The 27,138-nt window shown below is 47.6% G+C and overlaps 1 protein-coding gene across 1 annotated transcript in view; it reads left to right on the top strand.

Moving 5' to 3' along the window:
• Positions 1-27,138, top strand: part of TWF2 (twinfilin actin binding protein 2) — a 79,381-nt gene that overhangs the window by 39,081 nt on the left and 13,162 nt on the right. Inside the window, exons 3-5 of the mRNA XM_050957881.1 lie at positions 10,881-11,059; positions 13,592-13,687; positions 16,896-17,000. Of these exons, the coding sequence (XP_050813838.1) occupies positions 10,881-11,059; positions 13,592-13,687; positions 16,896-17,000 (380 nt within the window). The remainder of the gene's footprint in view (positions 1-10,880; positions 11,060-13,591; positions 13,688-16,895; positions 17,001-27,138) is intronic.

Genomic DNA, 27,138 nt, shown 5'->3' with positions numbered 1-27,138 from the left:
TTTGCCGCGTGGAGGCGTGGTCACCTGGAAAGATTCACTGATTGATTGATTGCACTCCACACCTGGCTGAGCAAACAGGAAGGGGATTTTTAAAATTCCTGGGGCATTTAAAGGGCGGGTCACCTGAAGCCAGGGCTGTAGAGTGCAAACTGATGAGCAGAGTGGCTGAACAGGCATTCTGGAATGGCCTCCGAGGTATTCAGAGGTAATTACAGTGCTTTTGATGGCCACACTTGCAGAGCAGTGCTGCATCACCAGCGCTGCAATCCTTATACCCGAGGCAGAGCAGGAGTACAACCAGCGCTGCAGCCAGGGAGATGCAGCGCTGTATGTGCCTTGCAAGTGTGGACGGTGAGTAAGTTGCAGCGCTGGTGGTGGGTTTACAGCGCTGCAACTCTCCAGTGTAGCCAAGCCCTTCGCCTGCGGCCTGTGTGCATGTATGGGTTGAGGGGAAGGAATGATCAGCATTTAAGCAGCCAGACTCTGTTCTTGGAGCCAGGAACAATGTGTGAGAGGAATGTACTGTGCTGGAGTGGTGAGAGCCAGCGCCCAGTGATAGGGGGCAGAGCCACTGCTGCTCAGCTGTGTATGCCTCTTGTAAAATGTTAACAAATGGCTGCTTCCCATCTTAGGACACCCGCAGAGATCTCTGCTCTGCCAGGGGACATTGATTGTTTCTCATGGTAATTGAGTGATGGTTTAATTCTCTATCTCTAATTCCTCTTGTTTCATGGAACCTGCTCGCCAGCGTCCAATGCAGCATTGCTCTCAAAGGCACATCATCTTGCTTATCCAGTCCAGTTTTAAATGTAACAAACCACATAAAGAGACATCTGCCTGGTTTTCCCTGCAGGGCCCCAGATTTTCATTTCAACGTTCGAAATGTTTGTTCGGGTTACCTGACTGCAGTGATAGAAAGTGGAAGGATGTGTTTAAAACTCAGTTCCTCAATGGAAACACGCTGAGGTGTGCTGCTTTGTGTAGACGAGAAGTAGGAAGTGCAAGATAAATGTGGGTTTACCATTAGGTAGGTAGAGCTCTTTAACTGCTTTGATTCAAATTGCCTTCTTGTGGTGGTAGCATGTGCTCTGTGTTCCCTGGGTGCGAACAATGCTGTGGAGCATCACAGCGAATGCACTGAATGTTTAGGAGTGAAAAGGCAAAAGGAACAGTGAATGTACACATGACCAGAACTGTTCTGCTTAGTCTTCAGCTGCACCGTTACTCTTCCGTTCACAGCACGCAGTTACTGGGCAGAAAAACCCTCTGCTCTCTGACCTGCTTGAGGCAGAAGCTGGCATTAATGGCACTGGGGGAAGAGTGAGTGAATTTCGGCTTCTTGACCCTAGCAAATGTGCCAACAAGTGTCCTGGCTTCATTTTTTTTAATGCCGTCGGACTTTCACTGCTTCCCTGGGGTTTGCTGTCTACCCACGGGTTGCTCCTGTTGTCTGAAAAGTTTTTCCTGACCTTCACTTGCTCCACTGACCCAGTCCCATTTGGTTTCTTCCCTCCCATCTATAACCCGTTGTTTATGGAGGTGGGAACAGGGCATTCCACTGCTGTTTGGTATTTAATAGTAGTGTTGCCAACCCCAAAATCTGCATAGCCCTCCCTGTGACTATTGAAAGCAATCTGGGAGATTTTGATAGGATATTTTAAGAAAATGAGATTGTCATGGGGGGGGTGGGGGGTGGGAGAAGGAATGTCCTGGAATAGCTTTAGTCAGAGTTGGCAACCCTAGTTAATACCCACCTATTGGTTTCCAGGCTGGGTTCTAGTAGTGAACATTATACTGAGGGGATGATTCAAATCTTCTCTGTAGGAATCGGCACGATTAATTGCCTGCCTTTGCCATGCCATGGGCCCCGGGTGGAATCACGCAGCCTTTAGCTCAATAGCAGAGCTTTTCTGCAGTTAAGGGTTGGAAGGAAGGAGATGGGGAGCTGCCAGTCTGGGAGGTAGAAGTAGCTATTTAAGTCTGAGGCCAAGTGAATCATAAAAACATGCAGTGTCCCAGCCCTAAGAGTCTGCTCTCATTTTTTGGTCTCTCTCTTTAGACTGGAGCGATCTTAAGAGAAGAAGGAAGCTTTTAAAGCTGAGAAAGGAACAAAGACAATAGTATGGATTTGCATGGCAAATCATCACATTAGTTACTGTAGCAATTGAAGGAAGCATGGTAAATAGTGGAAGATAAGTGATGCATCTGACTGCAGCAGTGGTAGAGACTCCTCCAGCAGCAGCAGGAAAGGCAAACTGATACAGCAGGGACTGAAATTAGCATGGGCATCATTAAAACATCAAAGCAGAGAGAGAGCTCAGAGGAAACTGAGGTTTCTGCCAACAGTCACACCTATGGACTAATCTTATCAAGTGTGCAGATGATACTCAAATGCATCTCTCTGGCTGCTTGCATGCTAAGCGACTCAATTTACATATCTATCTGTGACAATTGTGCAGTGCACATTGGGTGGATGGTTGCATGTGCAGAGTTTAGAAAATCCCACCTACTGTCGGTTAATTTTGCAGAGAAATTAAAATGCTGCTGTAGCAGACGATTTATTGTAGGCCATTTCAGGTTGATAAATTAATCTCTCCTTTTCCTACTAAAATACTTCTCCAGAGTAACACCTGTAGAATAAACAGTTTATTAGTAACGGCAGTAGCTACTTGCTGACCAGTGACATAAGGATTGGTACTTTTTTTTTGTACAGTTCAGATCTTGTGCATCTCAGGCCTATATGCTGTGCTAGTTTGAAGCTAAAATACTTATCGGTTTACCAGTTTTTTCTTATCTGTCTGTTTCAACAGCTTGTTTAAATGCTCGCTGGCAATTCCTAAAGGTGAGACAAGGATCAGGGACAGCGTGACTTCTGAATAGTTGGAAGTCGGTGCTGTCTTGTTTGCCCCCAAAATCCATCCAGTAGAAACAAGGATTAATGGAAACAGAGGCTGAGGTTTTAGGAAACACTCAGCATCCATGTAGCTCTGTTGCCCTAGAAATTGATGGGAGTTTTACCATTGACTTCAATGAGAGCAGAGTTAGGCCAATGCTGAGCACTTTAGAGAATTGCGCCTGAAATGTCTTCTCTTATTGACACTGGCAATTGTGTTTTTGGTGAGATCAGGACTCCTAAGGAAATTGACTTGTAATACACTGTTCTCCCTGACCAGATTTCCTGTGGCTTAGTTTCCTTTCAAGCCTGGAAACACCCATGTTTGTTTGACAGGTGCCTGGGAATAGCTCCCGTCAGCTTCTTCTTCAGGATTGTTTCTGCTGCCTAAACACTTGGAGCTTCAGGCTAGTCTACGCTACATCTGTAACCAAACCAGGAGACTCAATTCCAACATTGTTGTCCCTGACCGGTTACTAAATGGTGAAAATGGCAGTGTAGATGGGACTGAGGTGTCCCTGGAATCAGACAGAAGTCCATCGTTAAGTCCTAGCCACTGTACAACTTCTAATCATGTTCCTGCCTATTCGCACTTGCAGAGCCAGCAGGGTCTCACTCGACTGATGGAGCTACCTGTCCGGAGAGCTGGTCTTCAAATTAAAGGGAAAAAATTGCCCTGTACAACCCATTTTTCTGGCGAGAGAAAGGTAGACAAGGGATCCTACATACTCAGTCCCCACCACAGCCCTCCAAATCCTGTGCTGCCCGATGGGTGTCTGTCCCTTCACCTCTGCGCGTCTGGAGTTTGGAGGTGCTCCCTGTAGACCAAACAGCAGGTGCCTCTTATCTGCTGTCACTGTCCTGTAGGTAAGGGCAGGAGATGTGATGCAGAGGTGAAAGGACAAGGAGGGAGGGAGAAGGTCAGAACAAACAGCCAATGAGCACCTGGCAGAGAAAGTTCTATGACTGTCCAGAGGACCTTGCTTTGGCTGCTGCTTCTCCCACTGGCTGAAGTCTCTAGCCTCGCTTCAGGTTCACTCGCTACCCAAACGGCTGCACTCCCATGGATTTCAGTGGGCTCTTGATCAGGCTCTATGACAGGACAGTCTTTAACCTGAGAGACCCATACAGCACACTGCCTAGCACTGGTGATCTTCTGTGTCTGATCTAGTCTCATGTGCCTAGGTCGTTTTCTTGGTTGCTGTTACAGGGTGTGAGTGCTGTCAGTATGTGTCTTTTTGTTTACTTTGTCTGAGGCTGTGGACAATTGCTTCTGGGAGAGAGCCCCCCATCTCATGGGGACCAAGGAAGGCCTGGACTTGAGTATACTGACCTGCATTCAGTCCCTTCCAAAGGGGCAGAAAGCCCTTTAGGAAGTCTAAAAATGGAACTTGAAAGAATATTTAAAATTTCAGCACCCAAATGAGCCACACCTGATTTTTTTTTTTTTAGTGGACTAATTTCCATTGATTTGAAATTGGCAGTGGCTCTCTGGCCTGTACTTGCTTATGGTTTCCGTTCCCTGCTGTATCTTCTTGGTTGCCTGACCTGGCATCCAGAATTGTTCTCCCCTTTATGTTAGGGTCAGTATTAGTGTAACCAGTAAAATCCATCAGCTCCTTATGGGGTGGTGGGGTGCACTTGTCTGTTTTGGAGTCAAATTAAATAAAACCCACAACACCATTATTAAGCAAACTCTCTCACAGAGAGAGCAATGCTAGTAAAACTTAAAGGGTGAGACCTTCTTCAACTCCAAACACTCCCTTCTCCTTCACCCAGCCCCCAGTCATCAGCACCCCACCTTTAAGGGCAATACAGGTGGGTCTGGCAGTATGTTCTAATGCTTCCCTGATCCAGGTTCTAGCAAAGCAAGGGAAAGGAAACAAATGCCAAAGCCAGGACCCCTCTCTGAGAACATCCTGCCGGACCCCTCCCCATCCCCGCTCTCTTCATTCATACGAATTGGGTGGAGCTGTGTTAACACAAGAACCTGGTTATCTGGGGATAGAGACAGTTGCTCAGATAGACAGGTCTGCATGTGAAGCGTGTTCCCTCTATCTTGTACTATTGATAGTTGTGTACTTCGTTGCTGTGGGGAAAGATGTACTTTAGAGACTTGAGGGGTGTGTGTGTGTGTGTGTGTGTGTGTGAGCTTGCGAGCACCTCCAGAGACTCTGGATGTCTTAGCAGCACAGATGATTAGAGCGTGAAGGGATTATTCGGGAGGAAGGAACCAAACGGCCTGGGTGCAGGACGAAGTGGGAACTGCGCATCTGTCAGTAGGGCAAAGGGTGTTGATACCCAGGAGGGGTGTTGGGGTAGCAGACTGAAATTAAGTGAGGTTGAATATCGGAGAGGATGTAGCGGGTAGCTCTGCCGGACTGAGGAATAGTCTCCTGGAGGAGATAACGGGGCTGGCCATTGTTTGAGTCATTTGCCATGAGGCTGGACAAAGCACTGGATGGTACGCTACTGTGGGGAACAATTTTGTGTTGACGGAAGGGGGTGGGTGAATGGATAGATGCCCTAGTAGTTCTCCCCAGTCTGACTTCTTTATTGCTGTAGTGCAGGCCTGCACAACTCGTAAAGCAGCGAGGGCCATATTACTTCAAAGAAAACAGCTGAGGGCTGAAACCCACCGCCCTCCCAAAACACCCCCGCCCCCACCCAGTGCTGCCCAGCCCCCCTGAAACAACCCCCCTCACCGCCGCCCACCCTGTGGAAACAAACCCTCCTTCCCCAGGGCCGCCCCGCCGAAACAGCGGTATTGAACCTTGGTGGTAATGTTATAGCAGGCCCCTAAGGTAGTATAATTAAGATAAAAGAAAAATGTCTTTTTGCTAGAAGTAGAATAAGATCTTTCCCCCCACTTTGTAATCAATTGCCCTGTTGAATGAATGAAGTGTGACTGAGGAAGGTGTGGAAGGCAGCACCTCCAGACAGCTGCAACCCTTGGAAAGGGGCTGGGAGCCAGACCAAGAGCAACTAAGCTTGTCAAGTGGGCTGACTAGAGGAGACCAGACATACTGATGACCTGGGGGGTGGGGGCGGGGGTTAGAAGCAAGCACCTTCCTTTTGGAACACCCTCTTTGCAGCACTGGGACAACCCCCAGCCCAGAGAAAAGCAGCAAAAGATCAATTTTTATGAGAGACAAGATCAGTAGAACAGGTCAGCCACCGACTCGCCACTCGCAGCCTCAGCCCCCAGTATAAAGCCACCCCACCCCACCACTGCCTGTCTGCTCAGCCCCCCACCCACCCAGCTTGCCTACTCACTCCCCCGCCCGCTCACCTCCTCAGCTTACCACTGCCCGCCTGCTTGCTTCCTCAGCCCCCCCACTACTGCCCACTCACCTCCTCAGCCTGCCTCCTCTGCCACCTCACCTGCCACCCCCCCCGCCCGCCGGCTCGCCTACTCACCCCTCCCCCCCGCTGCCAGCTCACCTACCTGTCCACCGCCGGCTTGCCTGCTCCCCCTGCCACTGGCCCTGTCGGCGATTCACCCTCACTCCCCAGCCTGCCACTGGCTTCTTCACTGCCCCACCCACCAGCTGGCCGCCAGCCATTGGCTTGCCCCACCCCACTGCTTGCCTACTCACCCCCTGCAGGCTGCACAGTGAGCCCACGCAGGCCACATGTGGCCTGCGGTCCGTATGTTGTGCAGGCCTGCTGTAGTGCCATTCCTCAGGGAAACGTTCAGCTCTCCTGAGATCTTCCCACTGATCTGCCAGCTGGGAACAAACAGGTTAAGTTGCGACTGCAGCAGAACAGATTGCTGGTTTGTGTGTGCGTGATTAATTCAGCTGTGGTGGAAAGCGGTTTGAGGATGGCCTGGTACCAGAGACGTGGATGAGGAGGCTAAAGGCTGAGGAACACATGTCCCTGCCCCCTGCAAGCAAAAGAAATCTGGGAATCTGCCGACCTGACCCTACAGATCACATGAACCCAGGGCTGACGAGGTGGGGGGTGGGGGCAGAAAGCCGGTACAAATTACTGGGGCCCAGCTGTCCAGATGGGGGTCTAGGGCCTGGCTTTGTCGGCTCTGTTTAGCTGGTCCGCCTTTTTTTCCACCGGGGCCCGAACCCGCTCTTGGCGGCCCTGCATGAATCCTGCTGGAGAAGTACAGCAGAGCTGATTGCAAACCTGAAAGCTTCTTTTTCCTGATTAGAAGCAAGAGCCAACTATACTGTGAGCATGTTTGTTTTGAATCAAGTGATGTATTGGAGATGAGCTGAAGGTCACTGGATGTGGGCCAAGCTGCAGGGGTAACTGTTCACTTAATATTCTCTCCCTCGCCCCCACACACATGTGTTAACAGTGCTGTGTCATGGTGCCACTTGTAACTTACTGAGAGTCCAGGACTGCTAAACTCACAGGCCAAAGGAGTGTGTAGTGCACGACTGCTGTTTTGCAAGCAGTTTTAGTATATGTGTGCAGAAATTATTTGTGTGTGTGTGTGTGTCTGTAAATGGCTCTGGAAATCTGGACTTGGTTTTTCTGAGGTGCATGATAGAAATGGAATACATTTTGCTGGATTTGAATTCCTGTGATTTCAAGAGAAAAACTGTAATTGCTAGGTCCCTTGGAGTGTCAAGTGCAGTGGATATGTGGGATGGGGTTATATGCCGAAGGATGCAGCTGTGAAGAGGGTAGGTGGAAATTAGGGCTGTATGAAACCCCTAGTTATCCTCAAACCCAGTCCCGTTGAGTTTGACAGTGCACATGCGGGGGCTGAATGTTTGTACAGTGGGACAGGGAGTGGGGGAGAAGCACAAACCCTATACAAGCATAGCCTTTAACTGTCGCTTTAGAAAGGGCATCTTCAAAGGTGGTGGGAGCCTCAGGGCTCCTGCTAATCCTTCTGGACTTGGTGGCTCCCTTCTGTGGGTCCATTCTTCAATCCAGCAGGCTCATCCATGTCCCACCTGGCATAGGCTACTGTCTCCCAAACCCCTACATGGAGAGGTTCCCCACAATTGCTCAGGCAGTAGCTTGGGAGCATACTTAGGTCCCCTAGCAGCAGTGCACCATAATTCCTAGAGGATGGCTGTTTGAGTGCCCCAGTGTTCTGAAACCAGGGATTAGGAGGCACTTCTGGGTGGACCCGAGTGTGTTTCCCTCACCAGCTACCCTTGTGGTGTTCAGGAGGTGCACTCCACCTTCTTCCTTGGTGGCTTTCTGAAGATCCTCCTGGGGAATCCCAAGACACAGGGGAGATGCCTGTGGCCATGTTTCCCCACCCCAGGGGATATCAATGGTGGTTATTTGGGAAAGCGCTGGAAGGATATTGGGGGCAGAGCAGGTAGGCTGCTCCACCTGGAGCTGTGTTCATCCAACTCCCAGCTTCCTGACAACCCTGCAGAGGCTGCTTTGCTTTCAGCTTCTGGGAAACCCGTCTCCAGGGTTATCACAGCATGAGTGGGAACCTTACAATGCCCTGGCACGTCACTAAGTGACTGGAGCCCGGGGTGAAGGAGCAATGGAAATCCCTAGAAATCTTCCCTCAGCCAGTACTGACTTGAGATTCCCATTGAAACCAATGGGAACTGTCCTGGGATGCGGCAAGAAGCCGGAAGAAAGAAGGAAACTGTGGCCTCTCTTGGAAGGTCTGGGCATGAGTGAAGTGCAAATTGCAGGCTCTGTGCTCCCGTTCGCGCTCTGGCTCACCACCTGCCAGTACCCTGTACTTAGTGGACTGTGTTTAGCCACAAGCATATCGTTTGTTTTGGAACACAAAGGCTCCTCGACTTGTGAGTCTGATGGGGTTGGGTTATCCTAGGGACTGAATGGCTGCAGCTTGCCAGGTGAGACTGCTCTGCCCCTTGGGGCAGCTGTGGCCCTGAGAAGACAGTCCCTGCTTTCTTCGCACGCACTGTATTGTTACACACTGGCAGCGTCACCTCTCTCCAGGGATGGCTGCAGGGCTCAGGAATGCTCCCTAGCTGCATGTGAGCCCTTTCCCTAAGGGCTCTGGCTGGGGCTGTTTGCAGAAGCCCTGCTGCTTCGGAAGGCCCTAGTGGTGCATGTTGGGGTCTGACTTGTAGGTACTACATGAAAGCTGATCTGTGGGTTCCAGCCTGCCTTTCTTCCCAGCACCTCTCCTCAATCTGTGCCTTGCTCATGTGAAGATGTGGTCATGCTGTGAGCACAAGGGGACAGTGTGTTCCTGCACACTCCAACCCTTCCTTTACATTGATTCCCCAGTATTACCTGCCCTGAGCATGGCCCCCGGGTCACCCTCCTTGCAGTGCAGCAGAAAGGTGTTTGAAAGGGGAAGGGAAACACCAGTTCTACGAGCTAGCATCTCATTGGCTCTCACTCCTGAATGGTGCTTTGCCCTGCTCCTCCTCCCCTGCATGCTCAGTGCTTTCCTTCCCAGGCACCTTGGATGCCTTTTGTGTGGTGTGGCATCAGCCTTGATGACAAGCTCAGCAGGAAGAGGAAGCGCAGGAGGGGCGGCTTGTTGCCCTGCGTGGCACCATGGCACCATCAAAATGGTGACGGCGAGATCAGGGCCCTTTGCGTCAGCGAGATGTGCCCATAACTTCCTTTGCCCCTAGATGGTAGTACGTGTGCTTGGACAAAGCCACAGCAGCAGGCTAAGGGCAGGAAGTGGCTGATGTTGGCAATCGTATTTCAGTGGTGTTTTCTCTCCCCTTTTTGCATCGTAGGGGATGTTGAGGTTTCTGAGAATGTGTTGCCAGCCCTGGCTTGTGATAGGGACAAGCCCCAGACTCTTTGCTGCCTTCCTCTGTCACGTCCATAGTTGTTCAGCCGAAAACCTAGAGTCTGGACCAGTGACCACAGGACCCTAGAGGAGGGGTGGGGAACCTGAGCTTGGATGGGAGTGGGGATAGCGGGCAGGAAGGGTTCCGGGTGGCTGTGGGGAGAAGGAAGCTATCCACACATTGATTAGTCTGCAGAGCTGAGGAACGCTGGTAGCATCACACAGGGGGGATCCCGTGAGAGCCTCACTCATCACGTCTGCCAGGGAGGCTGTATGGGTAAGAGGAGTAGCTGGAAGAGGGGAGAGTCCAGAGGAGCTTAGCTGAGCATGGGATTCCAGCCTGCCTTTGGGCCTCCTGGAAATCAACTGCTCTGCAATGTGGAGAAGCAGCTGGTGCGATTGCTGACAGATCAGTTCCTTGCAGCATGCAGTGGCCTCCTGTAGCTGGGAGGCGCACAAGTTGTGTTGGTCTGTGCTGGCCACACACCCACAGTGCCTATAGTGAGGCTGCGGTATCCTAGCCTTTCCACCCTCCCTGAGGAGCTGACACTGGCCTGTGTGCCCACTCCTCAGCCCTGGTGATGGCAGCATCGCCCACTTGTCTTCCTCCCTGGTAATGCCTGCTGTAATGTGCGCTCATTGAGAGACTGGGTGAGGCTGTATCTCGCTGTGGGGAAGGTCTCTGGGAGGAGGCAGCCACCGAGCATGTTCCAGCACAGCAGACACCATGGATGCAGAAGGTGATGCGGAGCAGTTGCCATTTGGATTAATTTAAAACCTGAGCATGTTGGTGCCTGTTCTAATGCAACAGGTAGCTAGTCCAGCTGTTCGGAGCTGCAACTCCTGAGCCCTGCTCTCCTGATATGGTAAAAGCTTCATATTCCAGTGTTAATTTTGTGTTCAGAAATCGTGGCATGGGGTAGACCAAGCCCCTTTGCCATCCCATGTAACGTTGCTCCTCCCCTTTACCTCCTAGTGGGTGGGACTTTTGAAACATCTGCACATGTTTATGGAAGTGGTATTATGCACTCTGCTCCCCCAGAGGCTCTGAGAGCACACGGTCACCCCACGTTTTAAAGCACATACGGGAATAGCTTCTAGATTGCTCTAATGCCTTGCACTCCTGAGAGCTCAGATGCTGCAGCCCTATTCTCTGCTCTCCCACCTGTGAGATCTTGTGCAAAGCAATGAGTCATGCAGCCTCATGGCCTGTGCTAATCTTTGCTTTGTAATTCATAGTTCTTCTTTTCTTGCTTTCAGAGCAGCTAGTGCTGGGAGCCTACAAAGAACTGTCTCACCATTGGGATAAAGACTATAACTCCTTCGTGCTGCCGCTGCTGGATGAACAACAGCCATGTTATATCCTCTACCGGCTGGACACCCAGAATGCACAGGGCTTTGAGTGGCTCTTCATCTCCTGGTCCCCTGACAGTTCTCCTGTAAGCCTTTGGTCTCTCTAAATTCCTCTTTGCAGGGTTGTAATTTTCCTGGCACTCGCAAGAATGTTTGTGTGGTGGGTAGAGAGTGGAAAGCTGTATTTAAGGACTAATTATTGGAATTGTTCAAAGGTTAGTGTATCATTTTTCTGAAGACTTGCTTAGCAGAGCTAATCATCTAACTTCCATGTAGCACTGGTTAGCCAGATGGACCCTAACATGCTCTGCAAATGCTCTGTTCTGTAGCGTGCGTGTGTAAAGCTGTGCGCATCAGTTCTCCTCTGGGGGAAAGCTTGGCTACTGTTCAACAGACTACTGTAAACTACATGGCAGATACAGGCAAGGAGTGAATCCAGCCTGTAGGGAGAATGTAGGGAATGGAATGTAATTATCCATGAGGAAATTTGGCCAAGATTTTACACTCCTACTTTGGCAAAAAGTGCCAGCATGAGGGGTCAAGACCCAAGTTTTAGGTGTCATTTGCAAGCTGTTCCTGTCAGCAATGCCTCCTCCCAGCTTGCTCAGGTCGATCCGGTACTGATTCGAGGGAAGAGAGCTACCTGCAGAATCCTCTGGCCACTCAAGTCACGACCCAGCCCAGTCCTGCTTTACTGGAGATCTGACATGTAACCACATGCAGGCAGAGTTTTACAGCAGGATTGACTCAGCTTTCAGGGCTAGCAGGGACCATCATGATCATCTATTCTGACCTCCTGCACATTGCAGGCCCCAGAACCTAACCTATCCCCTCCTGTAACAGACACCTAACCTCTGGCTGAGCTCCTGAAACCCTCAAATAATGGTTTAAAGACTTCAAGTGACAGATAATCCACCATTTACACTAGTTTAAATCTGCAAGTGTCCCATGATCCACGCTGCAGAGGAAGGTGAAAACCCCACAGGATCTCTGCCAATCTGACCTGGGGGAAAATTCCTTCCTGACCCTAAATATGGCGATCAGTTAGACCCTAAGCGTGTGGGCCAGACTCCTTCTCCTGTACACCCTCTCCAATTACCAGTCTGTATTACTCTATGAACACACATCAAATGCCACAAGAAATAAAACTTTACTCTAGTGCTACAGTGACGCCTGGTGGTCAGTCAAGATATTAATGTTTGTACTTGACCCTGTTGCACCTAACATTTTTTGAAGCCCAAATCTCTCCCCCCTACGCCCCCCTCCCCGTAAGATAAGTATTCTCATTCCCACTTTTCAGAGGAGGGAAAGTGACAGCTGGTGACTTAACCCAAGGTCATCTCAAGCCAGCTGTAGAGAATTAGAATGAAATAAGATTGAATCACAGTAGCAGATTGCTCTGGGAGGCAGCGTGGCCTAGGGGGTAGAGCACTTGGACGGTACCCGAGAGATATGGGATCTATTCCCAGCTCTGCTGGCTGACCTTGAGCAAGTCACTTCACCACGCTGGCCTCTGCTTCCCCGTCAGTAAAATAGGGATAATGATGCTGACCTCCTTTTGTAAAGTGCTCTGAGATCTACTGGTGAAAAGAACAGTGTAGAGGCTACATGGTATTATTAAAGCTGTCACTGCTGTTGCCTGTGCTGGCCAGAACTAAATTCACTACAGAACCCTTCTCCCCCAGGAGTGCCAGGATCCTACTTCTGTTATAGCCACTGGCTACTGAGTCAGGTTCTGCTTTGTGGTAAGATGACTACTGGCTGCATTTAAGCCATTCTGGGATGTCCAGAGCACTATCCAAAATTCTTCTGTAATGGGGGCCATTGACTAATGGCAGGTTTTTTTTGGGGGGGGTGAGGTGGGGAGGGAAAGGCTAGTAAAGCAGTCTTATGTGGGATGGACAGAAGAAATCAAGTTTGTTGTGATGGTGTGTGTGTAGGCTTGGGGAGGAAGGCAATTTGTTTCTGGTTCGAAGTGCAAGACAAGAGGCAACCAAAACAGCCTGGAGAAATTATTCTCTGGAGTTAGATGTGGTAAGATTATGAACAATGAGCTTCAATTAAAACCAAGCCTGTTGCTTTAAAGTGGAATTTTAAACAGGGAGATCAATCAAATAAAAGATCCAGTTTAGTGGGGTACTGAAATCCAACTGCAAGCTACAATTTTGGAGCACTTATTAGAAATGATCTGTGTGTAGAGATTAGCCCTTTAAAGGTAGGGGAAACATTTGTATGGCTTGTTATGCCAGTAAAGTTCTTGAACTGGGTTGACTAGCATCTCGATGTCTTGTCAGTCTCAGCTGTCATTACTAATTCTATAGCTGTGTGGAAGTGAAACCCTGGACTGATAGGGCAGTCTGTTGGAATGCATCATAAGACAGTGAATGTGCCTGCCTAGCCCTGATGGTGCAGTTGCTGACAGATAGGGGTGGATTCCTGTTTATGAGAGAAGTTCTGTCTTCTCCGATGCCTTGTAGTATCACCAATGGTAGAAGTTTAGCACTGCAGCAGCTGCAGAACTGATGCCCTTGAATTAGCAGAGGGCAGGAGCCCAGATTCCGATCCTGTTAAACTTTCTACCTCACTGAATAGATCTTGTTCACTCTCTACTTTTCCAGGTTAGGCTGAAGATGCTGTATGCAGCGACCCGAGCAACAGTGAAAAAAGAATTTGGAGGAGGACACATAAAGGATGAGCTGTTTGGAACAGTTAAGGTATGGACACCTGCTCATGCCATGGACTGCAAGCCCACAGCACCTTCTGGTTAACATCTCAGGGTATGGCTACACAGCAGCAGGAAGAGGTTTTTCCATCACTGGAGTAAATCCCCCCCGTTGAGAGGTGGTAGCTAGGTTGATGGCCTAGCTGGGCCTATACCAGGGCTTAGGTTGGTTTAACTGTGTCTCTTGGGTGTGAATTTTTCACACCTCTTAGCAACTGTAGCTAGGTTGAGCTTAGTTTTAGGTGTAGATCAGGCTAGATGCAATAACCAGTGCCAAAACTGCCTGGGATACCGCAAGTGGGGGTTAAAATATTCCTGGATCACTACTGGGTTTTTCCCACCTTTGTTACTGCTCTCTGTCCTTGTTTCTTTAGAGTCTGTCTTTGCTCTTTTAAGGTTGAAGGGAGCGCCTGCAGGCACTCTGTTCTTGAAGTGCTTGCACACAGGTGAAATTGATTCAGATCTTTGACCTTCCCTGTTCAGCTCATCAGCGGGTGCTGTGATTTGTGTGGGTCACTACCTTGGCAGCTGGGGAACAGGCTGCTTTCACTCTGCTCACTCATGAGAGAGCTGGTTCCTTTAACCTCTTCACTGCCTACAGGCTGTATCTTTATCCATTCAGGGTTATCCTGGCAATTTCCTTAGCCCTTGTTCTGTTTGAATGAAGAAATCATTTATAAAACGATTAATCATATTGCCCCTTGGCACTAAGCAGAAGAGAAGGTTTCTTTTCTGCTAATCTAATGGAACATCAAAGAAAACCGATTATTACATTTATAGAAGAGATGGGTGGGGGGGATGTACAGGATGTTTTATAAAGGTGCTGTTTTAAATAATGCCACAAGGTGGCAGCTTGTCTCAATAAATGAAACCAGGTTGTTATACAGCAGGCCTGCACAACTCGTAAAACGGCGAGGGCCACATTACTACAAAGAAAACAGCTGAGGGCCGAAACTCCCAGCCCCACGGACCTCTGGGCCCCGCGGAAACACCCCACCCCAGGGCTGCCCAGCCCTGTGGTAACAAATCCTCCTTCCCCAGCACCACCCCACCAAAACAGCTGTGGGCCAAAAAAGGAAGGTTTGCGATGCGGAGGTGATACTTGATTTTAAACCAGCCAGGGGTTCCCAGCTGAAGAGGTGACTTGGAGCTGTCGGGGGCAAATTAAAGGGCCCCGGGGCTCCTGCGGCTGGGGAAACCTGGAGCTTTGCGGGGCTGGGGTAGGGATTTAAAGGGCCCAGAGCTCTTGTCAGCAGCTCAGAGCATTGTGAATCCCGGCTGCGGCTGAGATTTAAAGGGCTCTGGGCTCCCCGCTGCTGCGGGCAGCTCAGAGCCTCTTGAATCCCAGCCGATAGTCCTTTGATTCCCTGCCGTGGGCTGCACAGTGAGCCTCCGCGGGCCACATGTTGTGCAGGCCTGCTATACAGTAGAACTTGTTTGCTAACTGCAGCCACCTGCGCTAATAGCCACCACCCATCATGGTCCAACATAGCCCACGTTTTTCTGACTTTCAGACCATGCTCCAACATGGCTTATTTTTCAAGGATTTTTTCCCAAAGGGGCGTGATGGGGGATGGAGCTCACTTTTTAGTGAGCTGGGAATATCTGCAATTGCTGGCATCGGCCAACCTGCATTCTGTGGGTCAGCTGTTTCTGTGGCTAGAGCTTGGGATAAGGACCTGTTACAGATGGAATATCTCCAGCTGCCACAGATTTGCTCAGATTGTAAACTCTGTTGCAGTCAGATAGCTGGAAGGAGAAACCACTTCCAGATGGGGGATTATTTGAAATGTGGAGAAAGTTAGTTAAGATTTTTGTTTAACTTCTAGAAGACTTAGGGCTTGTCTATGCTTGGACACTTCAGTGAAGTAGCTATTCATATCCTATTAATTATTCCAGAATAACTGTTTGGTAACGTTTCCCAGTGTAGACAAACCCTTACAACTGGTGTAGACTGTAAGTTCTCCTGAGCGGGGATCAAATCTACATCTTCATATAGGTCATAGTGCCACAATGGATGTGCTACTCTACTCTACACAATGTGTTACCCTGCTATATGGAGCTAATAGTAATAATGGGTTAGTTGAGGTGTGGACACAGCTTGCAGTAGTGTGTACACATATGCCATTTCTGTAAAGATACCCCATGTTGACTGGATCACTGTCCTTTTGTCATGTTCTCCTGGGAAGAGTGAGAACTCCCTGAGCACTCAAAGATTTGACCCTTTTGAGAGACCGATAGGTGAGCCTCATTCTGTGATTTTTGTTGTTGTATCAATTAGCCCCCCTGTTATAGTAGCCAAAAATGTGGAGCCCCTATAATGCCTGTTTACAGGCTGTGCTGTGCTTCCTTGAGAAATCTGGGGAACCATGTGAGATCATATTGTAGTGGATTGTGTGGTCAGAGTCTAAAGCAGAGGTAGTATAGAACTTCCAGAAGAGCATTCTCTTCCTCTCTCATAGACTCAAGGTCAGAAGGGACCATTGTGATCATCTAGTCTGACCTCTTGCACAACGCAGGCCACAATCTCACCCACCCACTCCTGTAACAAACTGCTGTGTCCTGCCAGATTGAAAAGTCATGCCTATGAATCTGGGACTAGGCAACAGGGCAGGTAAAGGTGGTGCCTGAATCCCTGAATGCTGGAGTCCCCAAAAAGGAGAGCTGAAGACACAAGGGCTGAGATAAGCACTGGAAAAATGATTTTCCACTAAGCCAGCCTGGCACTTAGTAAAGATTCTCCATATCTGTTCATCTTTTCATACAGCATGTAATGAGGAAAACCATGAGTGGACCAAAAGGATCACAACCGAAAATAAGGTCAGGGTTTCTGTGGCATCACCAGTCACTCCGTTCTGGACAGTGTGGGCATCCTGAATTAGTCTAATCTGGTACCAACGGGCCATTACTAGCTGGCTGTTTGTAGCCTGTCCTGAGCTGGCTGACACCTATCCTATAGCAGTACTTCGAAGAGCTGCCCCTTACTGCAAAGGCCAAATCGAAAACATTCCAAGAACAGGGAGGATCCTCTTTGCAATTACCAGCCTCAGACATTCACAAGAGAAGGCAACTCTGGCATCAGATTCAAGCCATCACCATTTCATGCATTGGTGAACATTGTGGTCAGGGGAGGGAGCAATCTTCATTCTGTAATAATTATGCTAATGACATTTACTCTTGCTTCTGTCTGGTGGCTGCAGGAAGACATCTCACTAAGCGGCTATCAGAAGCATGTGTCGTCCTGCTCTGCCCCAGCCCCGCTGACTGCAGCTGAACAGGAGCTCCAGCAAATCCGCATTAATGAGGTGAGAGGCTGGGTTTGAGAGATGGGAAAAGGATTTGTATCAGCAATGGGTGCAAAACAGTTAAAGCTGGGAGCTGTTGCTTCCAGACAGCAAGATGCATTAAGCTGTGAAGTAGCCTCTCCAGGGAAAGACTGGCTTACTCCTCACTTGGAATATACACAACTAGACTCTACAAAATGCCAGCAAACGTATTGTGGGAATTAGACCTGTGTTGGCAGAGAGATGGACTGTATGTGACACTCTGATTCTGTGTGGGCCTTGGCGTGGGAGCCACACCCAGCCAGTGCAGGGAGACAGACAGGAAAGACTCAAACAAAAAATACCAGTAGCCAAAGCAGAAAGGTCCAAGCAAAACATGGCAAAGCTACCTTGTAATTGAGCCAGTTTCACTTTAAATTATTTTGTGCCTTTATTTTTAAAGCTACAACTGCCATTTTATGTTTAGCTAAATCTCTGAAAGCAAAATTTGCCATCTGTGTTCTTTAAAACTAATGCACGAAATAAACTCACTGAAGCCTTTTATATGCTTACACGTTTGCTCACAGTTCTGTTTCATTTCCCCTGCTGTAGTTGGTTGGCAAATGATGGTTTAACATCCAAAGCAGAACAGGAAGCTGCATTCTGAACACTGCTGTAGACATTAGCACTGTTATCAAGCAGAACCCAGAACTTGTACTTCAGGGGAAGGGCAGGAAGAAACGATTTTCAGCCATGTTTTTTCTGAAATGTGCTTGACACCATTCTCTTTTAGCACCCAGAAATGTACTAGGCACCTCCTGAAAAGACAGTCCTGTCACAAGGGGCTTCGGTTTGAAACTTTTAGGTGTGACATGATGGGCAGGGATGTGAAACAAAAGGAGGGACTGGGCCGAGGAGGAATGGGATGACAGCAGTACGATCAAGTGGATACTTTCCTGGTCTCTGTACTTCGTGGTGGTTCTGTGTGTGGGCATGTGCATGCAGATAATGTAGGGAGGAGACAGCGAATGTTATTGATGCAGTTATGGAGGACATCCTGGGTAGAGTGAGATTTCAGGAGGAATTTCATTCAGTGGATAGCGGCTTGTGGGATAAGTGGAACATTCCATGTATAGGAGGCAGCATAAAAATAGCACCAAGACTTAACAGAGAGAGACAAGCAGGCCATAAACAATGGCATTATTGGAGGGCTGATCTGAGAGGCAGGGTTGGATAAGTAGGGAGCATAAGAACTACTTGTCTGTATTTCTGAAGCCTGCCCTATATAAGAGGTGCAGAAAACAACATGATCCGATTCCAGTATTTGTGTTGGATGCAAGGCTGGCGATTTCTTCTGCCAGTGATCTCTCAGCCAGTCTATCTTGTCATACTCAGATATTTACCTCTTCAGTCTGTACCAATTCACTGTGGGGAGAAGCCTTCTGACTTTTCTGCTTTTCACTTCACCTGTCTGTCTTCCCTTCAGATTTTTATTTCAAACCAGTCTCTGTTAGAGTGGTGACATCAGTGTTACAGATTTGCAGTCGCTAATCGGCTTCTGGTCCCATTGTTCCCTTCCCTGTTGCTTCCCGCAGCCCATAAACCTAATCTCTCCAGATCAGTCTGGATTTGTTCGCTGTGTTCCTCCACATTTGCTGCTCCCTTAAATTTGTGTCCTCTGAAAACTCAAATGTTTGTGCCTCTTCCCTCAAGGTCATTGGTGGACCAGGCAGGGTTTGAATTCAGCTGCCTGAGCTTTGCAGGGCATGTTGAAGGCATCTTGAGGTTCTGGGGTGCTGCTGAGACTGGGGAGCTCAGCCCAGGTAAAATTCCAGAACTTATACAAATCCTGATGACCTCCCCCATTTCTATTCCTTTCTCCAGATACACACACTTATCACCTCTTCCCCTGGAGTAATTTTCTCCTTTCCCCTCTAGCACTCCAGTAGGATTGGCGCCAGAACTATAGTTATGTTTCAGCACCACACACACATTTTGTATTGTAATCCTTAGTTTGAGAGGGTGTCTGACCTCTTGTCCCCCCTGAGCATCATGCTCTTTCACTCAGCACATCAGTCTGTGGTACAGTCTCCAGAAGAGACCTTGCTTTACCCTCACCGAGTTGTTCAGTTAAAGCACTTGAGATTCTAGCCCATCTGTCAGATAAGATCTATTACAGTAGTACTCTTGGTGCTAAAATGTACCTATCAGTGTTTCTGATTTTTCTTCCCCTACTCCTGACATCAGGCTCCCAGCTCTGCTACAGCCTGCCTTTGATGGGTTGGTGATGCTGACATGCTCCAAAGAGAATCCTATCTCCTGAGTCAGGCCACTGCTCCCTGTAACCTGGTGCTGAAATGTGGAGGGAGTGAACAGGATGTCGGTTCTGGATGCAGTTCAGAATGTTGATTTCCATCTATAAAGCCCTAAATAATCTCTGACTTGCCCCTTTCACAGTAGCTTTTGATCCACAGCCTGGAGCTTATCAGGAGGCAGTAGCGTGGCATTCTCTGGGGGGCCGTGACACTGGTAATCCTTCCCATTGGGAGTTCAGCGTAGCCCAGGTTTTGTAGCTCTTAGAGCATGGTGCTTGTGCTCCATTTTCCTAGTCTGAGGATGCTGGGAGCCCCTTAATTATTGGTCTCTCTAGGTCTGGTTTCTGTTCTTGGGGGTTAGGGGACAGCTGTATTGGGTGATGGGAGCTGATGCCAAAGGTGTTCCGAACATGTGACTTTATGTGCAGTAAATGGCATCAAGACACCCTGCAGATGATGTGTAATAGACAAACAGGTAGGGACAAGGGGTTCCATCAGGGAAGCAGAAATCTCTCATTAAATACATAGAAGAGAAGCTGATTAGAAGCAAATATAGTTTAGTGAGAGAATTGGATCAGCATTAGCTTTGTAGCTAAATGCGGAGGCAAACGAGAGCGCGTCCTGCTGCTAGTGTGTTCCGAGAGCATCAAGCTAGTATTGGCTCTGCAGCTTTGCATGTAGCGCCCTCTCCTTCTGGCCTCTGTCATGCTTGCCCGACTGGCTCGCTCAATGTTGTTGGATTAAGTGCTTTTTGGGTGTGTCTTGCAGGATAAAGCTGCCCAGGTAAGTGCCTCCTGTTGATTCTCGTCTTCTGATTGCTGACTTTGGTGTTTGCCCTCCCCCATTGAATAATGGGGCATGTATTCAATAAGTGTCCTGCTAGGTGCATGGTGTGTCACAACTCACGTTCTAAGGATACAATGTCCCTTGTGTAGAATTCTAAAGTTGAACCACTGAAATATTAGAACAGCAGCAAAAAATGCCGTCTGCATGAATGTAAGTAGTCACTGCGGTGTTTTGGTTGGGGTTTTTAAAGACACAAACCCCAGGAAATTAAATGATGGCTCCCAAAGCACTTGTACCTTGGCTCATTGATCTAGATACCGTTCTCTCTTTAGAGAGGAAGGGTAGTCTAGTGGTTAGCACAGGATCTGCCTCCTGATTTCCAGCTGTCACTCACTTCTTCTCTGTGTGCTTGAACACTTGACTTTACCTCTGAGCCTCATTTTATCTGTTACTAAAAAAGGCCTAATACTCTGTCCCACATGGGGGTCAGTCTGAATTATGTAATATTTGTAAAGCATTTTGAGATGTTAGGGGAACAGATGTGTAGTGTGTATCCACATACAATGTGACTTAGTTACACTTGCTTTGGGACCCAGAACTTCAATTTCCTGACTTCCTCCACCCACACAAATTTAAAAAACAATGTCCTTTGAGGGAACACTGATCATAATGCCAGGTAACTGCACTTATTGCATTGCATTTACATGTATCTGGTTTTACTCATTAGTAATTTGCAATCCTGATGGTGAATCATTCCCTTCATTTGTCTTTATCACATGTACCACTGCTATGTCAGGTTGCTCATGAGCGCTAGCTGGGCTGGACTTAGGCATGGAGAATTTCTTGATCCTGGAGCACAAAGAAAATGTGTAAATTAAAGATCAAGGCTGGCAGCTATAAGTAGTAGCTGGGACTTGATTGTACAGTCCACCAGGAAAAAGTCGACTACAAATTCCACAAAACTTAATTTCTAAACTCTTTAGAATTCTGTAAGTGACAAGGGGCACTGTTATCATAAAAAAAAAAGGGGGAGGGGATTTGGGGTGTGTTGTGACCCACACTGTTTCCCATGTGTTTCTTCCTTCTTCCTGTAGATACAATTTCAAATGCATCTCTGTTCTGTTCACGTTCTGTTCCAATGCATGTGTGACTGACTGAATAATATCTGATCCGAATCTGTTGTGTAGTGTTGCTGTTGCCTTCCACCTCAGAGGTGGCTATATTTCTCAGGGGTGGAGGGGGGTTCAAGTGATTCTTACATTAATCTGTTTGGAAAAAACTCTCATTCTTGAGGATCCTTCACAATTAGACGAACTTCCATAAATAGAAGGGTGGTGTAGGTGCCAGGAGTGGGGTTTGGTGTTCAGCTTCCTAGAATCAGAAATGTAGGGCTAGAATTGACCTCTAGTCCAGCGCCTTTACTGAGGAAGGACCAAGAAAACCTAGACCAACCCTGACAGGTGTTTTTGTCCAACCTGTTCTTGAACACCTCCAAAGATGGGAATTCCACAACCTTCCTTTGAAGCTTTTTCCTGTGCTTAACGATCCTTATTGTTAAAAAGCATCCTAATACTTAACCTGAATCTCCTTTGCTGCAGATTAAGCCAGTTACTTCTTGTCCTATCATCACTAGATACAGAGAACAATTGTTCACCATCCTCTTTATAAGAGAATCTTTAAAACATATTTGAAGACTTTTATCAAGTCCCCTCTAGTCTTGTTTTCTCCTGACTAAACATGCCCCTTTCCTCATAGGCAGGTTTTCTAAACCTTTAATCATTTTTGTTGCTGCTGCCTGGACTCTCTCCAAGTTGTCTGCCTCTTAAAGCGTGACACCCAGAACTGGACACAGTACTGTAGCTGAGGCCTCACCAGTGCTGAGTAGAGCAGGATAATTACCTCCCATGTCTTACATAATGATAGTCCAGTTAAGGCTCATATTCTGGGGTGTATTTTCACAACTACATCACATTGTTGTTTCATATTCAATTTATGTTCCTCTAGAACCCCCAGATCCTTTGCAGCAGTACTACTGCCTAGCCAGTTATTACCTTTTGTAGTTGTGCATTTAATTTTTCCTTTCTAAGGGAAGTACTTTACAGGTGTCTTTAATGAATTACAACTTGCTGATTTCAGACCAATTTTGAATTCTAGTCCTGTCTTCCAAGGTGCTAGCAACCCCTTCCAGCTTGGTCTGCAAATGTTTGGAGCGTATGCTTCACTCCATTTTCCAAATCATTAATGAAATATCAAATGGTTCTGAACTCAGGACTGAACCCTGTCTGAACCCACTAGGTATGTCCTTCCAGTTTGACAGTGAACTGTTGATAACTACTCTTTGAGTTTGGTCTTTCAACCAGTTGTGCACCCGCCTAATAGTAATTTCATCTAGCTGGCATTTCTCTAATTTGCTTTTGAGAATGTCATGTGGGATTGTGTCAGAGGCCTTACTAAAATCATGATACATCATGTCTACTGCTTCGTCTCCCACCCACAAGCAAGTAACCCTGTCAAAGAAGTAAACTAGGTTGGTTTGGCATGATTTGTTCTTGACAAATCCATGCTGGCTATTCCTTATCGCCTTGTTATCCTGTAGGTGATTGCAAATGGAATGTTTAATAACTTGATCAGTATCTTTCCAGGTTCCAAAGTTAAGCCTATGGTCTGTAATTCCCCAAGCCCTCTTTGTTCCCCTTTTTAAAGATAGGTATATTTGCCCTTCTCCAGTCTTCTGGGACCCCACCTGTTGTTCATAAGTCCTCCTGTGTCACTGAAATAATTTCAAACCAGCATCAGCAGTGTCATTCATAGCTCTGGTTCATTGGTTCAGACTGGGAAAGTCTTGTTGCCCAGAAACCTAGGGCAAGGAGAAGTGCTGGATAAGCAAGTAACCCTGTCTAGTGACAATGACCTCAGACACAGCACGTAGCTGCTTGTCAAAGAAGTAGGAGCTCAGGCTGCTGAGCAAAGAGAACAGAATCTCTTCAAAGGCAGTGGCTGGTGAAGGGAGTGAGCAAAGCAACAGAGCTGCTAGTCAAAGGGGAGGATGTCAGCCACAGAAATAACGCCCTAGGACAAGAGATTGGGCCGTGGAACAGGTGAACAAGCCAGAGGCTGAGCCTAAAGGTACATCTACACTACCCACTGGATTGGCAGGTAGTGATCAATCTATTGGGGGATCGATTTATCATGTCTAGTGTAGACGCAATAAATCGATCCCTGATCGCTCTGCCATTGACTCCTGTACTCTACTGCGGTGAGAGGCGGAAGCAGTCGACCCCGCACCATGAGGACACGAGGTAGGTCAACCTAAGATACGTCAACTTCAGCTATGCCATTCTCCTAGCTGAAGTTGCGTATCTTAGGTCGATCCCCTCCCCAGTGTAGACCAGGGCTTAGTTGAATGTGTTAATGCATTGATAGAGATCTCTGGTGACAGCAGAGGTGAGAGATTGTGTGGGCTTCTCAGATAGTTCAGTGACCGTTTTCTCATCAGAAAGGCAAGCGATAGTATAGTTTGCTGCCCAAGCCAAAGTAGGTTTTCCAGTAGGATAAACTACAGTTTGAGTCTCTTGCTGCTAAGGCCAGACATGTTAACTTTCAAATCCGTGCTCAATTTGCATGCTATTTTAAAACATTTCTACAAAAATTGTCTGTACAAGACTATCTATATAAAAAATGTCTGGAACACATCAAACCACTCTGCAAGGAGCAGGGATTTAAAAAAAAAAAAAAAAATCAGGCTGAATCAGCAGAAGGTAAGACTGAAGGCTTCAGCCTGAGAAAGTGTAAAGCACACAGCCCAGAAGAGGATGTAGGCAAAAAGAAATGAGAACTGTAGATATAATTGTGCTTTGTAGAATTCATAGAAGCAAAATATCCATGGGTTTCATGTTGACAGGATGAGTTCTGTGCATGTTTGCTTTGCAGAAAGCGTGGAAAACTTCTTATAAGGTGTGAGACCTCAAATGTTTTCATGCATCTTACGTGACTATTCTGTTGCTCATGTGAAATACATGGAAACAGCTAATTTCCTTTTGTCCATAAGAAGCTGCTATTAGGTTGCTTTTTAAATGCAGTGGGGAGACTAAAAAAAGTGAAAGCATTTGGGGGTTTGAACACTGCTTACACAGTCACAAAATAGGATTTCATTTTTAGAGTTTGAAATACCATGCAGCTTGCAGGCCAGTGGTGGCCTTAAGCTTGGGTCAAATTATATCTCGGACATGCAGGAAACAAATATTATATAGCTGTTTGCTAATGGATCTGCTGCTAGGTCTGTAACAAGAGTCAGCATACATCCCATCTTTACAGGGTAGGAATCCTGCACTCTTTGCTGTTATAATATACCTGGAATTTGAGGCATCTGTGGTATCCCATAAGCAATAAAAATAGCTTAAGAGCCGTGGGAACAAGGCAAAAGAATTCAAACCAAAACTGGTTGGGGTCTGAATGTAGAAGGTGCAGCAGTGAGGATGGGCTGTTTGATTTATTAGAGCACACCTGTCAGTTACTGGGTATTGTGGTAGAGAACAGGTGAATGGAGGCCTGGTTTTCACTGCCAAAATAAGTGTGGTGTAGTTTTTACTGTGAGGTTGCTAGGTGAGATGAACCAAAGGTGAGGGGTGTAGGGTTGGTCCCATGGTAAAAACTACAGGTGCCTTGTGTTTCCGCTACAGTTTTACAGTGTGATAACTAATGCACATTTGTTATCCTGTAGTTTAAAACCCCACACCTGTTTGTTTTTAATGACACCACAGCCAATGTCTCTCTGGAATACCAGCTTTGTGTATGGATTCAAAACCAGCCAGAGCTGCATTAGTTGGGAATGGATCTAATCAGCTGATAATTTAAATGCAAAAACCATCGATCTTGCAAACTTTGTGGCATTGATGCAAAGACTCCAAGTCAGGAATTCCAAAATATAAAGTTAACTCAGCCTCACTGCACATCCTGTATGTTTAATGGTGTCTATAGATAATAGATTACGGCTTACGTTTAACAAGGGAAAGGAGGAGAGAATACTGTGATTATAGTATGTGGTAGATTTAACGTTGCCAGAGCAACCTTAAACCTTTTGGGATTTTCTGACGTTTGAGCATTCAATCTTTCAGCCTTACTGTTGTATTAATGTTGATCCCCTTCACCTTGGTTTAATTTCCTACGCATTTAAAGGGAAAATTAGAATCTGGAGGTATTGTGCTAGTGAATTTCCTTTTCCCCACCAGTTTGCTTTCTGAAGCTTATAGCTCCACTAGTTTTGCCAGACAAGCATGTATGCTCTTTGAATCAACATGCCCACTTCCCTAACTTCACTGCCTCTGTTTGAAGTGCACTTATCTAGAATTATGCACCTTACCTAACATGCAGTTAATTTTCAAACACTAATGTAGTGTTTACATTCAAACCATTTTTAACTAAGGTAAGCACTAGCTCCATGAAATGTGGCATGGTCATAGACCTCAAACTTCAGACATTTGTCTTGTAGCCCTGTCTAAAAGTTGTTTTTAAATGATTTATTTTGGAATATTTTTAAATGGAAGAAGTGTATTTATTTTCCCTCCACTCAAAATCTCTTGATAAAAGTTTGTTGCAACTCTCTCACCTTCAGGCAGAGACCAGCAATGGAAAATTTCAGCCCAACACTTTTGAGTTAGTGGCTGGAAACTGAAAGTTTCCTAGGTTCTATAATATTTTAACATCCATGGCCACTGAAGCTGCCAATTTGCTGTATGCTATGAAACATCACAGGAACATCACTTGAAACATCACAGGAACAGCAGAAGGATCTGGGTTTATCCCTGCTGTTCCTGTGAGAGTGCATCTCTTTTAGCATGGTCGAGCTTATGAAACACAGTCAGTGCCCATTCCGTTCAGTAGGGGGCAGTGATATGCACACACTAGACCAGGGGTGAGCAAACTATGGCCTGGGGGCTGCATCTGGCCCTCCAGATGTTTTAATCTGATCCTCGAGCTCCAGCCGGGGAGCAGGGCGGGGGCTTGACTTGCTCCGTGTGGCTCCCAGAAGCAATGGCTTGTCCCCTCTCTGGCTCCTACGCATAGGGCCGCCAGGGGGCTCCGCATGCTTCCCCTGCCCCAAGCACTGTCCCTGCAGCTCCCATTGGCCAGTAATCATAGTTCATGGGAGCTGTGGGGCGGCGCCTGCGGACAGGGCAGTGTGCAGTGCTGCCTGGCCAGGTCGCAGCATAGGAGCCAGAGGGTGGACATGCTGCTGCTTCTGGGAGCTGCGTGAGGTAAGCACTGGCCGGAGCCTGCACGCCTGACCCCCCCCCCCCATGCCCCAGCCCTGATTTCCCCCCCCCACCCTCTGAACCCCTCGATCCCAGCCCGGCTTACCCTCCTGCATCCCCAACCCCTCACCCCCAGCCTGGAGCCCCTTCCCGCACCCAGAACTCCTCATTTCTTGCCCCACCCCAGAGCCTGTACCCCCAGCTGGAACCTTCACCTCCCCTACACCCCAATCCCTAATTCCGTGAGCATCCATGGCCCACTATACAATTTCCATACCCAGATGTGGCCCTCGGGCCACAAAGTTTGCCCACCCCTGCACTAGACAGTTTGTTACAACACATTGCACATGCCTCAAGCCTTTGTTTGCAGTTAGTAGCAAAAGAGCTTTCTGGTGGTAACATTTGTGGGGTGTTGATGTCCTGGATTAAGATATTCACCCCATTTTAATGTACCTGGATCTAGGTCTCGGATGGTGATACTCTGGGTAGCTCTTGAGAGAGCAATGGGCTGATTAATCAAAGGGCATTAGTTTTTTTAATACTGATTTCTACAGCTTATGCTGAATCCTTAGCTCTCTATTCATGCTAGTCCTGCCTGTGGAGATGCCACCCTTTAGTGTGAGCGTCTATCTGGGCAGGAGATGGTACTCAGACCCCCAATAGTATTTATTTATGGAGAACCTAACACTGCTCCACTATACAAATCTCAGCCTGGCCTGAAGATCATCTGCCTTCTGTGGCACTGTGGTATGTTTGGTCTTTGATTCTTCAAAGCCTCTAGATCACTGCTCCTGAAACACTTTTTTCCAGAAGAGAGCTACTTCCAGA

Source organism: Gopherus flavomarginatus, chromosome 6 (assembly GCF_025201925.1).
Source record: "Gopherus flavomarginatus isolate rGopFla2 chromosome 6, rGopFla2.mat.asm, whole genome shotgun sequence".
Classification (NCBI taxonomy): domain Eukaryota; kingdom Metazoa; phylum Chordata; order Testudines; family Testudinidae; genus Gopherus; species Gopherus flavomarginatus.
This window is presented reverse-complemented; position numbering and strand designations above follow the sequence as displayed.